Source organism: Corvus kubaryi, unplaced genomic scaffold (genome assembly GCF_017639235.1).
Source record: "Corvus kubaryi isolate FWS band 111438036 unplaced genomic scaffold, C.kubaryi_AGA036_p1.0 76, whole genome shotgun sequence".
Classification (NCBI taxonomy): domain Eukaryota; kingdom Metazoa; phylum Chordata; class Aves; order Passeriformes; family Corvidae; genus Corvus; species Corvus kubaryi.
In genome coordinates, this window is record NW_024582063.1 from 2,200,975 (window position 1) to 2,217,168 (window position 16,194).

General features: G+C 39.8%; 1 protein-coding gene across 1 annotated transcript in view; it reads left to right on the forward strand.

Moving 5' to 3' along the window:
* Positions 1–16,194, forward strand: part of ALK (ALK receptor tyrosine kinase) — a 226,187-nt gene that overhangs the window by 115,540 nt on the left and 94,453 nt on the right. The window contains exon 4 of the mRNA XM_042051462.1: positions 7,222–7,349. Coding sequence (XP_041907396.1) covers positions 7,222–7,349 — 128 coding nt within the window. The remainder of the gene's footprint in view (positions 1–7,221; positions 7,350–16,194) is intronic.

Here is a 16,194-nt window from a genome sequence, read left to right on the forward strand (position 1 = left end):
TAATAAAGGTCTCAACTGTATTTAACCTACCAGTTACAGTTATGTCTTGCTTATGCAAAAGGCCAAAGAAAAGGGTAGAAAGACAGTGGGCATTAAATCAATAGAGGAAAAAGTATACAATTTTTCTTTCTCTTATAAAGTAAAATTATCAATGAGCAGAAGAATTAACATTGCAAACGTTGTGTTGCATATCAAGAATTCCCTCTTTTAATGCTAAATAATCTCTTGCATTGTTGTACAGTATCTTTATTTGCTGACATTTTTCAAGACTTTATCATCATGCTTCAAATTCAGGACCCATTTAAGCAATTTTAAGGTCAGTAAACTGAAATTACTTTAAAGTTGATAATTAAAAGGAATTACAAGACAATATATTGTATTGCTTGAATTAATGAGAAGAAAGTTTACCCAGACTCTTACAGGTGATTTTATTTTTAATCCTCTGTCTCTACAAATTTTATTGGCATCCTCTTGAAAACATTTTTTAGTTTTCTGTTGGCTGGAGCATGAAAAGCTCTAATCTGGTTCTTCCTTTTAGCAATGCCCATCAATTGTTAAAGCAAAGGAAAGTCTGAAGCAGTATGGAGGCAAGATTTAAACCTGTTCTAAACTTCTGCATAATTATGCAGTGGCATGCAGGATGGAAAAAGTTATGTTCTTTCCCCTATTCATCCATTAAAGTGAAAAAATTCTTTTGGACTCCTACCGCTAATTTTAATTCCACCCTTAACAAGGTTTCATTCTCAAAAATCAGCTTCTAATTTTTTCACTGCCACAGGTGGATTTTGATATGAAATACTCTGACATGGCTGCTGTTATTTCTATTTAATTTTTTAATTCCCAAAAGTTTGCAGATCCTTTTACCAAAGAGATAAAATCTAAGTCCTTGCCAAGATACATTGCATTTTCTTCACAGCCATATCATGATAAGTGCTGGTAGCAACAGGAGTATTTTAGATGAGAGCCTGGACCTGAAGAAATAAAATCACACTGTTAATCAATTTAGGTATGAGGAGTCTGTTAAATTCCACCATTTTTGTTCTGGGAGAAGGGAGATGAGAGAGCAGAATACAGCTTGAATTCACAGAACTTTTTTCTCAAGGAGAGGAGATAGTTGGAAGTTCTTGTGTTCCTTCAACTTGCTTTTAATGGTTGCTGGGAGCACACGAGCTGATTCATGACCCAGGAGGGGCCATGCAGCTCTTCATTCCTCCCAACACAGTTCAAGTGCAGTTAGCCCTGATTTACTAGGATATACGCACTGGTTCTTTGGGGCTTTTTGCTAATAATTTCCATATTTTTCTTGTAAGTTGAAGATTTGCTTTCAAAGTTTCTCTAAAAGTGAGAAAGCAGTGGGTCTGTCAGAGCTGGGACAGTGTTAAGGTGAAACTTCTGCCTTGGGGCCAGTGCAAAGTGCACTCCACTGAAGACATAGGTGGTGACACAGGTGGCAACACAGGTGTCAGGCTGGCTGACAGAACAGAAATTAATTCTACCTTCCAGAATTAGTTGGAAGTTTGGGCAATGATCACAAAGATGATTGCTGTACATGGGATGTCAAAACTGGAGTCCCAAAGCTTGCTGCAATCAAGCATTTTGTAACCCCTCTTTAACAGGATGAAAGAGTATGTTATGTGAGTGCTAATTGGATTCAAAATAATTTAGCCATGAGGGCAGACAAATGCAGGAGTGCAAGTATTCTGGCTTGAGACTTTACTTGAGAGTTCTAGCATTTCTTTTTTTTAATGCATTGCCTCTAAGAGATCATCCTGACTTGTAGTTAATCAGTCCTGGCATTACCCAGAGGAGCATGTAAAATGGCACCCAAAGCATTAGTGTATTGATTAGAGTTAAACAGGAAAGTGTTCCTTCTGAAGCTACATGCTGCATGAACAACCAGAGAGTCTCAACTACCTCTCTTAAGTTTCCATGCCAACGGGATTGTGGCTTCTGAAACCTAGAACCTGGGAAACCGAGTCATGGATGTGAGGCTTAAGAAAAGTTGGGTTATGGAGAAAGTACTTTGGCTTGTTTGAGATCTAACACCTCACCCTTGCAGGGCTGGGAGAGGCCGAAGGTTGTGTCCAGCACACCTTCACATGCAGGAGTGTGAAAGATTATGAAGAAGCCATTTGAAAATTCAGCACTGGTTCTCCTGTGTAAACCTGGGCTCAAGTTCTGTCAGCAGCATTTTTTGTTTTGAAGAAGAGCCTTCTAAGAGAAACTCTGGGTGTTGCCCGAGCTTTCCTTTGAGCAACTAGTTCTCCCTAGGTGACGTATCAAGGTCTGAACTTCTCTAAAGTCTGAAAATATTTGTATCTAGGATTTTGGGTTACTCTGTCACTGAAGACCACAATGTTATCAGTTTCTGTCTAAACTGATGTATTTTGCAGATTCTAGATATCTGAGCCAAATTCTTTCTTACTGCAGCTTCAGTGAAAGACCAGATGGATCTGACTTGTATCAAAACACTGAGCAGTGCCTAAACAATACGACATAGTGTGTTGCTTTGCAGCATAAGGGTTTAAATTAAAATGTTAAACTGCAGACTTTTTTATTGCTTGAGGCAGTATCCAGAGACGTCCTCATGGTTATTTTGGCCACTGTTTTGGTAGAAATAGGCCATGATGTTGAAGGCTGTGTGATGATAGCTCTGGGTACAGAAAGTGGTGCCTTTGTCCTTGCAGTTGCCAGCTTACCAGGCTGATTCATCACTCTTTAGAGTGCTTGGAGGTCATTCAGAGGATAACAGGAGTAATATGTTACCTGCTGTTATTTGCTTTTGGGACCTATGTTTCAAAAATGCAGAATGGTTGAGGTTGGAAGGAACCCCTGAGATTGAGTAGTCCAACTTCCCTTCTTGATGCAGGGTGAGCTAAAGCCGGTTACCCAGAGTTATATCCTCTCCCATTTTAAATATCTGGAAGTAGAGACTCCCTAAGATTTCTGGGCAACTTGTTTCAGTGTTCAGTCACCCTTAGAGTAAATTTTCTCTTGTGTTTAAATGCAGTTTCTGGTCTTTCAATCCAAGAAAAGTGCCTTGTGCTTGCCTGATATCCTTTTGTTGGATGCCACTGTCCAATTCTGTCTCCTTTTCATTCACCCCGATTGTATCAACACTGATAAGATCCTTCCTGAGCCTCCTCTTCTCCAGGCTAAGCAATCCCAATTTTCTCAGCCTCCCCTTGTATGTCAGATGCTCTAGTCCCTTAATGATCTCTGTGGCTGTTTGCTGGACTCACTTCTGTAACTCATGTCTGTCTTGTACTGGAAAGTGCTGCACTGGACCCAGTGTTCCAGAAGTGTCTCCCCAGTGCTGAATAGTGGGGAAGAATCATGCCTTTGACCTGTGGTTCCCAGTGCAGCCCAGGAAGTTACTGGCCTTTCTTGTCACTGGGGACACATTTCTAGCTTAGGCTCAGCAATCTGTACACCAGGACCCACAGGTTGTCTTCTGCAAAGCCACTTTCCAGCCTGTGCTGGTGCATGAGGTTGTTGCTCCACAGAGGCAGCGCTTTGCATTTCCTTTTCTTGAACTTCGTGAGGTTCCTGTTGCCCTAAATTTCCAGGTTGTCAATGCCCTTCTCAGTGGCAGCCCAGCTGTCCTGTGTATCAATTGCTTCTCCTAGTCTTGCTGGAAGCTTGTTGATGGTGCAGCCTGTCCCATTATCCAAGTCATTAATTAAGACAGAAGACACTATAAAACCAGAGGCGTACCCCTAGTGTCTGGCTTCCAGCTAGACTTGGTGCCACTGATGATAAGCCTCTAAGCTAGCCTACCTCACTGCCTACTTCTGTCATCTGTGCTCCCATCAGTCAGTGACGATGGAAACCTTATTAAAGATAAGATAAGATAAGCAACATCTGCTGCTCTCCTCCTCCAGCAAGCCTATCACCTCAGCACAGAAAGCTGTCAGGTTGGTGAAGTACGACTCCAGTATGAGGAGGTTCCATACACGGTGTTTCCCCATCTATCCCAAGAGATGACTGAAGTAGCTTTCTGTAACCTTGCTAAAATGCTTTCTAAAATTAGATTCAAAACATGTAGGCTGCTGATAGAAATTTAATAAAGCTACTACTAATTAACATCTGATACATATTGGTTATGCTGAAGTAGATCTTGCTGATGCTGCTGCCAGGCAGCCTATATATAGTACAGGATGTGCAAATGAGGATGGGTCTGCACAATACAGTGTGTTGTGTAGAAGGTCTGGAGATCAGAGTCCCAAATCTGCCACAGAATTATGGCAGAACTGATTCCTATCTGAATTTGCCCACAAGTGCCTCTGCTGACCCTGTAGCTATTTTTAGCCTCCCCGATAAATCCACCAGTTAATGTCGTCTTTGTCTTCAAAGTAAGAGGCTGATACTTGGCATTTCTTCTCACATAAATCTTTGAATCTCAGGCAACCTATTGTAGGAATTTGTACCACGAAGTATGAATATATTTTGTAATGAATCTGGGCTTGAGTGAGTCTGCCTTTTCCAGTCTTGCATTGTGGTGATATAAAACACCTGCTTGGCAACAGCTCTGGGAGTTAATAAAGTTTCCGTGGTAAACTATGAGAGGCCTGAGAATCTCAAACTAAAGTTATTGCACCAGTAACTCAAAAAAGCAATTCCTAAAACTCCTGGCACATTTATCCAGAGGGTTAGCAGTAGCACAGAAATGGAAATCATTGTTGAGAGCCACTGCGTACTTGGAATTAAAATCCATCAGTCTTCTGAAGCTGAAGAAAACAATTTTCATGACATACAGATGCTTTTGTATTTCATAATCAAAATTAATCTAGGGTCGGTTTTGACTCTATTTGTAGGGAAATTCGTGTCCTCTAATCCTTATAATATACCTAAGTTGAGATGACATCAGAAGAAATAACTCACACAGAAGCTAGGTACTTAAAATACTCTCAATGCTTTATTCTATTTAATTTCAGCAAAAGCAGGTTTATCTCTTGGGGGAGTGGGACAGAAAAAGAGCGAGGACGCCAACATTCTCCTCTCAAGTGGGAGCCTTGAGCACAGAAGGTGGAAGATGAGATGTGGAAATGAAAATAACTGTAAACAAAAAATGAAATTTAGCAGTCTATTTTCACTCTTCTCAGTGGAAAAAGAGGGAGGAGGACACCTAGTAAATCGCTAAAAAGCTGCGTTTGCTTTTCTGAGTTGCAAGTTGAATTGCAATAGCTGCCAGCAGGGTCCTTCTGCAGCCCTCACTTAGGACTTTTCTTCAGGTCTTTCACATACCTCTTGGCAACTTCCTTGCTTGCCGGGAATTTTGTTTAGTTCAGTGGGGCCTAATGACACCATTGTGTCCCTGAGAAGACAAACAGTGTGTCTGCCTCTGGAACCAAGAAAAGTCTCCTAGCTTTTGTTGCAGTGTAGGGTCTGCAGTTTGGGATTGATCCATGCTCATAGCAGGCACAAATGATGATCAGTTGGTGTAAATGTCATACACACGTTATATTTCCTTTCAGAAGGATTTCTTAACTTCAAAACATCCAAATTTTGGCATGCTTCTGGAGAAGGAGATTCTTGTAATGAATGCCAGATAAACTGTGTAGCTTCTTGTGCTCAGAGCATCTGTTCCAGAGGGCTCCCTTCCCTGAAAAAAAATGTATTCTTTTTCACAGCTCATGGACAAACACAAACACACATACAGGGAGGTGATGGGGGTACTTGACACAGAAAACTTTTTGTAAGAGCAACAAAAAATGTGGGGTTTTGTCTAAGAGAAATGAAAAATTTCTGACAACTAGAAATAGTTACAGTCTTCCCCTAAAATGCTAATATTGGTGTTTAAAAATAACTTAAAGAAACACAATAATTTTTTGTTCTCATCTTTTAAAAGTTGCAGTTGGAGCTGCATTTCCTAATAGGCTTTGTTAGGCCCTGTTGGCTTGTTAGACTCCAGCTAACCACTTACAGTATGCTACAGAGACCTTTCTCCTCGGTGCTGGGCTTTTCCTGTAACAGAAGACAAATGTGAAAAAGTGGCTTAGTAGTGGCTGAGTGACTTTACAGAATCTCTTGTCTCTGATCATGTTTATGGTTAGTGAGCAGGCCCTGATAAACTGGAGTGAAACAGAGTGGGATCCCTATCACTGCTGAGGTAATACATGCCTCTTGGGAAGCAGCCCTTCACCAACGGTGTCAAGTGGTTTTACTGGCAGCCTGTGTCCGAGGATGAAAAGGGAGATGGTCCAGACCATGTTATTGTACAAGTATTTAATTCCCTAAAGCTTTCCTTGCAGAATTCCAGTGTGTTGGCAAAAAGGTACTCGTATTTTTACTGTGTACCTTTAGACATGTCTCGCAGGATACAAAATTGGAATCGGGGTCTAGGAAAAGTTCTTGTGCTCTCTGGCTGGAAGTCATTGCAGGTAAAGCAGCAGACCCAGCTGATCAGAGGGGAGGAGGTGGACATTAAAGACAGCCAGGCATTATGTCTTCTAGCATCTCAGGGAATAAATTAAGATCATACAGGCTTTTTGTTCTCATTTATTCTTGGCAATAAGCAGACTTGAGGAAGCACTCTTGGAGTGTGAATATTAATCTCCAGGGCTACTAATTCACTTCCTTGATTTACTTGCTGGGAATTTTTGTCATTTGGGAGGGAGGTTAAGTAGGAGAAGAGGGATAGGAAGTGGAGGAGGAGAAATGGCATGTTTTAGTTGTGGTGCTTTGCACACAGGTGGAACAGTTAGTTCCAGCTAACTGTTTTAGAAGCAAAGTGTGTTAGCTCAACCAGTGATGCAGTGCTGGGAATTACAGCTATTGTACAGCCCTGGAGACTGCCTTATTTCCTGAGTGACTAAGAGACTTTTTGGTGAGAATCAGGAATGATATTTAAAGGGGGTGTGCACGTGTGCTACAGATTTCACAGCTTGCTTTGCACAGAGTTGAGCTTCTTCTAAACAGCAGGCAGACATCTGGGGGCACAGAAGTGTAACAGAAGAAAGCAATAAGCTACTGTTTAGTTGGGTCTCCACATCTTAGCTGGGTGGAAATCTTGGTGCTTAGAATCTTGCTTTTGCAAAATCCATGGGAGGGAAAGGCCCTGACCATGGGACACTGTGAGGGAAGTGAGAACTGGGGTAGGATGCACAGTGTGACCAGCCAGAAGAGGAGCTGCTCCTTTGGGGGATTTGGTCCTTGTAAAGTAGCCTTTCTTACAGCTCTTCTCCTTTGTTCTTTCCCCTTGCTGTATCATGAGACCAGATGGGTGTTGCTTCAAAGGAGAGTTGGATACCTGGAGAAACCATTTCGGATCTCACTGGAGTATATTCCTAATGGGAACAAGAGCGTAGCGGCCGTGGATTCCTTCGCCATGAAGAACTGCAGTTCAGGTAACAGAGCATTTTATTGCTTCTAGCTCATTGTACTTTGACGCCTTTTTGGAGAGAACCATGATTTCTGACAGCTGCAGAAACCACAGAATGAAAGGTTCTTGTTAAATAAATTAAATTATTAAAAAAAAAAAAAAACCAACAAAAAAACAGGGTTGCTTTCAGGGAAGAATCTTTTTAAATGTTGCCTTAAAAGTTTCCTTCAAGAAGTTAAAAACAAATTTAGTTTTTTTGTTTTGTTTTGGGTTTTTTGGTTTTTTTTCCATTTGGAAAGAATAACTATGAAAATTTAATTTGGGGAGAAAAGAAGCAGTATTTATCCTGGCTTGCTAGATGCATATCCTGACAACTTCACTTTTCTGCAGCAGAAAGTAGAACAGATGAGAGGTTCCTAGACAAACATCTTGCAAGCCATCTTCTTTTATGTTCGTGGTTACAAATTTCAGGGTTGTTTTTTAAACAACTGTGGAAAACTTGATTCTAATAAAGTATGCCTTTATTTGGCCATGTTCCAAAGTGGATATTGCTAAGTAGCCCCTAATAGTTCTATGTAATGTGTGGAGTTTTAATAATGGGCAACCTAAATGGGGGTTACTTTTTAAATACAAGCTATGTAATCAATCCAAGTATGTAAATTTAGTTCTCTATGCCAGAAGCAGCTGCTTATTAGTTCTACCAGTTTTATGGACTCTGTGAATCATTCTGAAATCTTTAGGTGGCATGTCAGTGAAGGATATTACTACTTATAGCTCTTAACACATTACTTTTTGTCCATTTTATTTATTTGGAGTAGTGCTGAGTTGAGCTGCATGTCCTTCTTTTCAACCTCTCTAGGACAGGGAAATGTGCTGCAGAACATACATTATTTTGGTCATTTACCTTGCTCTCCACAAAGGCCAGTTGTATTAAAGGATTTATTGCACTGTTTGTACATAAAGGTGCTCTCTAATCTCCAACAAGGAGCAGACTGACACTGTGCTGGAAGCAAAGGCGCGTTCAGACACAGGGCACCTGTTCTGCTGCTGGTGTAAGGACACAAGTCATCCACAGTGCTTTGGGAATTCAGTGCAACGGACTGTGGGCACAGGAACTCCTCTCTTGGGAGCACTCAAGGGCGAGCCAGAGGTGCCAGACTGTGAGCTCTTCCCAATACCAAGCACTGCTCTGCTGATGATGGATGTCAAGTGCTGAGGCCATTAAGATACATTCTGAGCAAAAGAAAGAACAAATCTCCCGTTTTGCCTGCAGACTTGTAGCAAACAGCTACTTCTCTGCCCTGCTTACAGGACACAGTGCATGAACAATACCATCAGAGGACAAAACCACTTGTTCTTTTATTTTCTGTTGGTTTAGGTGGCTAAGCCTTCTGTGTGCAGCTGAAGATGTGGCAGTGTGCTTTTACGAGGAAAGAGGTGGTGATAAGCAGCTGAGGGTGACACCTTAAGCTTGGAGAAAATAGGGAAAGTAATAAGAAAAGATTAATCTAAATCTAATTTTTCTGCAGCTGTTAGAAGCCTTTGGGTAGCTTAGCTACTTGGATACATTAATGCCACTAAAGCACATAAAATATGAGTGAATTTGAGAAAGAAACTGAGAAATAGAAACATGCCTTCAGCCTGATTTTTTTAAGCCTTTTGGAGACCATAAACACAATTTAAAAATAAATTAAAGTGTACATAGTATCTTAGGAAGCTAGGCTACCATTTCCATAGGCACAGATAGAGAAAGAATCACAGAATGAGCTGAGTTGGAAGGCACCCATCAGGATCTTTGAGTCCAATTCCCAGCCCTGCACAGGACACCACAAGAGTCACCATGTGCCCGACAGTATTGTTCAAACCCTTCTTGAACTCTGTCAGGCTCAGTGCTGTGACCACTGCCCTGGGGTGCCTGTTCCAGGGCCCAACCACCCTCTGGGTGAAAAACTACAAGGGCTTGAAGAAGGTTTAAGTTTGCGGTTGGAATTTGGTTTTGCACACTGGTGATTCCATTTTTTTGAGTTCCTTAATCATAGACAAGATTTTGCTTAGAAAAAATTACTGCATTTGAACTGAAAAAAATGACAGTTTATATGGGATTGAATGGGGAATTAAAATAAAAAACTTAAATAGATTCAGACGCTGATGAAATTCTGAATTTTTAAAAAGTTAGAATTTTAAAAATTCTAGTTACTTGTCACTTGAACATCTTCACATTTCTCAATTCCCACAGGAAAAGGAAAGCTCTTACAGTTTTTTCTCAGCCTTAGGATTAGAATCTGGTAAGAGAGCCCCTACAGTCAATACAAGGACTGCTTGTACTTCTATAGGTTTTGTCTCAGGACAACTAACAGGTAGCATTGCCTGGACCACTACAACCAATTGACTTTCAATTACTGACTTAAATGTGAAGTAAACTGTGTTTGTCAGTGTGTAAAACCTAAGCTATTGATTGCCTAATTATCTTTCTTACAACTTTCTATTTAAATAAGTGCAGTAGCCAAAGCAAAAAAAATATATATATATACAAATTGCAGAGAAGTAATATATTAATTTAATAACATCAGTTCAGATATTTGTTACTTATACAAGTAAAGTAATTGGTACAGTGGCATTTTGTAGTTGATGGTAATTTCTAGTAATAAAAATAGAGTTCATTTCCTAAGTAATGTATTGACTTATTTATGATGTTTAATGGGTTTCTTACTGATTTTTTTATCGCAGTTGTAAATTAATTAATTTGCTAACTTATTTCCAAAAGTCTTAATTAACGTACTTATTAGTAGGCAGAAGTATATGACAAGACATTGTTTTACTTAGCAATGTTCAATTTACCAATTCTAAGTAAATTTTTGCCTAAGGGGCATGGAGACCAAATGCTTCTAAAATGTGTTAAAGGTTTAATGATGCTCCAGGGCTGTTAAAAGCAGTTATTTCAGACACTCAGCCTGTCCAAGAGGAAGCACTTAGCTTTCAAGTTTTCGAGCTCAGTAAGCAACATAAAAACCATTTATTTTGGAGAGGGGAGAAACCGTGTGGGGTTGATTAAGTTAATGCTTCTGTCCACTCAGCAATAGCCTTTTTTCAGTAGATACTGAAAGTACATAGAAACACACATTACCTTCAGAGCTGCTAGGCAGTTAGTTCTGTAACGATCTGATGAGTGTAATATGTATGCAAATTTCTGAAAGTTGGAGTTAAGGTTGTACTAAAGGCAAAATCCTTGATTTAAAGCACAGGACCTCTCAGGAAAGGAAAAATTTTGAAGATCAGGAGGTGATTTTAGTGAAAGAAGAGAGAGCAAGGGAACAGTAAAAATACAGACTTACAATGCATCTGAAGAAATATGACCAATTGCCAGATAGAATTTTTCATGATTCTGTTTGATAAATATTCTAGTAACAGATTTATGAATCAACTGCAGGAGATCAATTAGGGCTTTCTCCAGACAGGATTGCTTATGCATCTGAATCATTACTAAAATGATATTTTTGTGCATTCGGACAAAACCTGGATATGTATCATTTCAGCTTTCCCACATGCTCTCTTTTTGCAGTTTGTCTTAAAAATTAATTTGATGACAGGATGTTGTGGTTAACTGAACTTAATGAAATACCAGTGAGCCCCTTTTCAAAATAAGTTCTTGATGCTTCCTACTGGAAAATTGCCTAGAAAAGTTAACCTCTTCCAAACAGAAAACTGAGATTATATCAGTGTATGAGAGAGAATCATAGAACAGGCCAGGTTGGAAGGAACCTCAGAAGAGAATCTGGCACCACCTTTTGTGTGAAAGGGAATCTAGGTGAGATTATCTAGAACCATGACAAGCTGCATCTTCAAAACCTCCAGTGATGGGGACTGTACCACAACCCTGGGAGATTCTCTGGCAACTGCGTCTTCTCACAGTAAAAAAAATTAAACATACATTTCAAATTGAAGTCTCACATGACACACAGCTCATTTAGATGTTAATAATTAATTTTTTTAAAGCTATATAACATTTAAGTAATTTTCACTTGGGTAGAATTGCAAGATATTTGCAGACAACTTATTAAACCACTAGATTAATTGTGACAATATTTTATGTTTCATTATTTGTTTGGTTGTATTTATGGCATGGGGGAGAGAAGAAATGAACCTTTAGTAGAATCAACCATCTCATCTTATATGGTCTGGAGATCCACCTCTGTCCAGAAATTCAAGTGAATGGGTGAACAGAACAATGAGCAATCAGTATTTTGCCATTGTTATAAAACTGAAAAATAAACATGATTTAAAAAGAAAAGTAGTCATCATTTCAGAAGTAGCTGTCTCTATCTAAGGTTTAGGATTAACATTTACCATAAATTACTCGGCCTACCTAGGTAATTTTTGTGTAAAAGAAGCTGGATAATTTCCTTTGGCATTAATGTCATGGTTAAGAACTTTACCAAGCCAGAGAAAAGATCCAGAGCTAATTGAAATCAGCAGGATTATTCAGTATGTTTGTATTATGTTTCTTCATTTAAGAAAGTAAAATTAGGCGGACTGGCTGCATTTTCCATCAAGTGGCTGATGCTATTTATACAGTTCAATTGGTCTGGTTTTCCTGTGGGTCTAATTTCACTAAGTAGGTATTTGGAAAAGCCTTACTATTTTAAGAATGTTTGCTTTCAAATGCTTTGGCAACTACCTTCTTCCCCATTCACCTCTGCTCCCCCATGAGCTATGACTGATTATTCTGACTTCAGCTTGTGTGCCAAAAACTGTCTCTAACCTGCTTGTGTTTTAATCCTGTAGGGATCTTGTGTTGGAGAAAGTACTGCTTTGCAGACAAGGGTGGTGGCTGTAGTGAAGTTAAATCATTTTAAAGTCATTCTAAAGTGAAAGTTATTTCACTTGTGGTTTGTGCCAATTTTACGTAAAATAAATTTAATGAACTTGTTATGGGGCTTATCTGTGTTTTCACTTTCATCTTTTTTAAATTAAGTTATTGTAACGCTAGGAATAAAAAAATTAAGCAAATTTAGTTTTAATATTGCTTCCAGAAAAGGCACAGTAACTCAATTAGTGGTAGAGTAGCTTCTTGCAGTAATGAACGAGTGATTATGCATTTCTGTTACTGGCTGTGAACACCTACTTCTTGCAGAGCCGGATTTAGACAGTGGTGGGTACGTTGAATAATTTAATCTATTTAGAACCTCTGTGTGCTCACCAAAGGAGCAGCAGGGGGGAAGCAAACCTGAATATCTAGAGAATTTGGGTTTCATAGGTCTGCCATGCCAGTTTGTTGGCAAATGGGATAGTGTCCTGTTGCTTTATTTAGTGATCAACTGACCATCTATTTGGGGTTATAGGATGTGGAGGAGGGAAGATATAAAGAAATGCTTTAGGTGGTGTAATGATGCACTTAAAACTCATCTTTAAAATAGATGTTTTCATGCAGAAAAGTGGAAAGGCTTGAATCTGCCGCAGCAGCTCCAAATAGGTCTGCCTTACCAGAGTGAGCAGGTTCATCCTCTCTAACTCAGAACAGGTTAAGTGACTCACGTTAAGAAACAGAATTGAGAAATCTCAGCCTTTAAAATCCAAAGCTTTAATAATCCAAAGAGAAGGACCTGCTCATAAGAAGTATTAGGAACTGCTCAAGAGACATTGCAAATGTTGGCACTTGTGGGTCTTAAGTACTTTTTAACACCTTGAAGAATTGGCCAATACATTATCTTTTTAATGCTGTATATGATTTTTATCCTGACCTTCTCCTTTAATTAAGGCTTATTTCAACAGGGGAGCCATTGATTCAGTGAAAGAAAATGAACTCTGTAATCTGCTTTCCCCAAATTGAACTTATTTTTATTACTATTAATTGCTGCCACTTAGTTCTTGTGATGTTTTAACTGCTTGGATTTATTAAAACAATCATAGGATTTGCTATTATCACTTGAGAAATGGGAAGGACAATGATGATTTACAGATGACCCAACAATTTTAAGCCGGTATTACTCCAGATTCAAAGATTTATGCAATCTGACTCTGCTGTGTAAGTAGATGACAGTCTCATTCTCCCTTTTTCTCTCCATAATAAACCCCTAAGTTTTCAAAGGACTGCTAGCCCGTAACAGAGGGCACAGAGGTCCTTGATTTTGCAAAAGAAAGAGTCAGGGATAGTTTTGCTCTGAGTTTTGTTTTATATCCATGAAGTTCACTATTAGCTGTAGGAAAGTTTTGTTTTAATAGGACTGGTGTTTGAAGTTGTTAAGACTTAACTGTGCAACTTGATTCATGTTTGTGAAAAATTACAGGCATCTTTGTGAAGAACTGAGAGAGGGTGAGGAAGCTTAGAAGGTCAGAACAGAAGAGGGAGATGATCAAGCAGAAATGAAATTAGTCAGACTCAGCCAGCAAAAGAGACACACAGAATCCCAGAACAGTTTTGGTTGGAAGGCACCTTAAAGATCACCTAGTTCCAACCCCCCTGCCATGGAGAGGGAGACTTTCCACTAGACCAGGTTGCTGAGAGCCCCATCCAACCTGGCCTTGAACACTTCCAGGGATGGAGCATCCACAGCTTCTCTGGGCACCCTGTGCCAGTGCCTCACCACAGTGAAGAATTTCTTCCTAGTATCTGATCTAAGCATCCTCTCCTTCAGTTTGAAGCCATTCCCTCTTGTCCTGTCACTACATGCTCCTGTGAATAGTCTCTGTCCATCTTTCTTGTAGGATCCCTTCAGGTAACAGAGGGAGAGATGAGGAAGGAAGAGATGGTGATAAACCGCTACCACTGAAAACAAATGACAGGATATCAGGCAGGAATAATTGGTCTAGATGGTGGAAATTATTAAAAAGTTTGACCAGTTAGAAAGTGATTGGAAGAAACATTTACAATCCAATAATTAACTAGAGCAATCAGGCTTAATCAGATAGTCATTCAATAAATCAGACTGAGCTAACTAGGTGGATAATCTGTTGAACCAGCAATGAAACCAAGTGAGGGAAATGCAGCAAGTTGTCAAAATTTAATGAAATGTGCAAGAATTAATCAGTTAACATTTAAAATTATCAAAAGCAAAGATAAATACGTAGGATGTTCAGATGGAAACTAGTCCCTTTGTGTGGCATGTCTCACCAGAGCCTCAGAGGCATTAATGAGCAAAATAGGTTTTTGGAAGGTGAAGAACGAGGAGAAGATAGCACAATAAGGAAAGAAGATATTCTGTGTTTGCTTGAAAATTAAATAATGTCAACAGCAAGAACTTTATTTTTTTAAAAAGCCTGCCTAAGTGTCACACACAGAAATGGTGGCTACTGAGGTGGTTACCACTTCTCTGTAGTAGTGCAATGCATGAAAGATTGAAAAAAAGGTATAATTCTTCCTCTGTCTTCAGAGGGTAGAGTCCTTTAGATTTTGGCTCAGGGCACTTCTATACCTCAGGGCTTATTCTCTGAATTGTTCAAGTCCAGCTTGGTTTCTGTGTCTGAGAGGTCTCACTGTAAATCTGCCCCAGTCATGCTATAAGACCCCGTCCAGCTCTTCCCTCTTTCTGTCCAACTCCTTTCTGCCTCCAGGAGCCCTGCTTGCTTTGTCCTGCTGTTCTGTTCCTGACAGGTCTCCTGCAGTCAGCTTTCTGAGCAAACTGACTGCTAAACCAGCCCATGGACGTGGTTTAACAATCCTGCATTCTATCCAGTCTGGGAGAGGTGTGGCACCTTGGTGCCAACACTGATGGATACAGTGGCAGTCTGCAACAGAACAACTGAAACCAAAAAGCCTTGACCTTGTAATTCCAAATCAAGTCCATAATCCCTAAATAGAAATGACAACAGACTTAAACTACTGCATTGGGGTTTTTTTTCCCCTGAAAAGTTTAAGAATCTGTGAAGGGAGACTGAAGTTTTCTGAAAAGCAGTGTGTGCCCTTTCAACAAATGAAAGTCCTTTATGCTGGATTTGGAAACTCACAACCAGCGGCAGCCCATCAGATTCTCAGTGTCATAAAGCCTGTGTGTTGCAATTCTTTTACTCTGAAGTTGTGAAAAACCTGGGGAGAGAGAGAGGAACTTTTAAAAGCTGCCAGGTGACTTAGGAGCACAAATTAATGGGAACCACACTCCTTAGTCCTGTAGGAGTTTTCAAAAATGCCATCATTACTGCCAGGCACTGAGGTGTGCCTTTCGTTATGAGGATGAGAAGGGACAGAATGTGCACTGTGCCTCCATGGAGGCAGCTTTACTGAGTGCCTCCATAAATGAGGTATACAGGGCTTTTATGAATTGAGCCTTTGAAAGCCCTGCTAGCAAGGTTTATTGATCCAGGAGTCACACGTGGATGTCAAGATCTTAAATTGCAGTCAGCTTTTATTACATGAAAGAAATTTTAAGAATATACCTTTTCCCCTCCCTCCCTTTTTTAAATTACTGCCTGCTGAAGTTTTGTATAACTGGGAGGTTGCAAGCAATTAAATGAGTCAGCTGGATCCTGGGTCCAATTCCAGACCGAAGTGTACTGTTCATGGAACATGATTGATGGAGTATCAGCGAATTTGTAAGCAGAGTAAGAGGTTTGGAAATGTTTTTCTGATCTACGAGGAAACATAATTTAGTCAACTCTGTAAGAAACATTTATCATGTTCCAAAAATATCATCAGTGGTAGATCTTTCATTTGATGTGAATACAGATGAACAATGCCGCTATTTGGATCCCTAAAAACTTTGAGAGTTGAGAAGCAGTCTGTCTGGTTCTGTGAGATGATGGGTTGTGCCATACTGGGGTCTAAGCTATTTTGGTGGAATTGTGTGCACCACAATCCAGAGTAAATGGCTTCTTGGAGACTACAGCAGTCAATATTCCCTGCACTTAAGCCCAAATGATGGACTGGATTTTTAAAACAT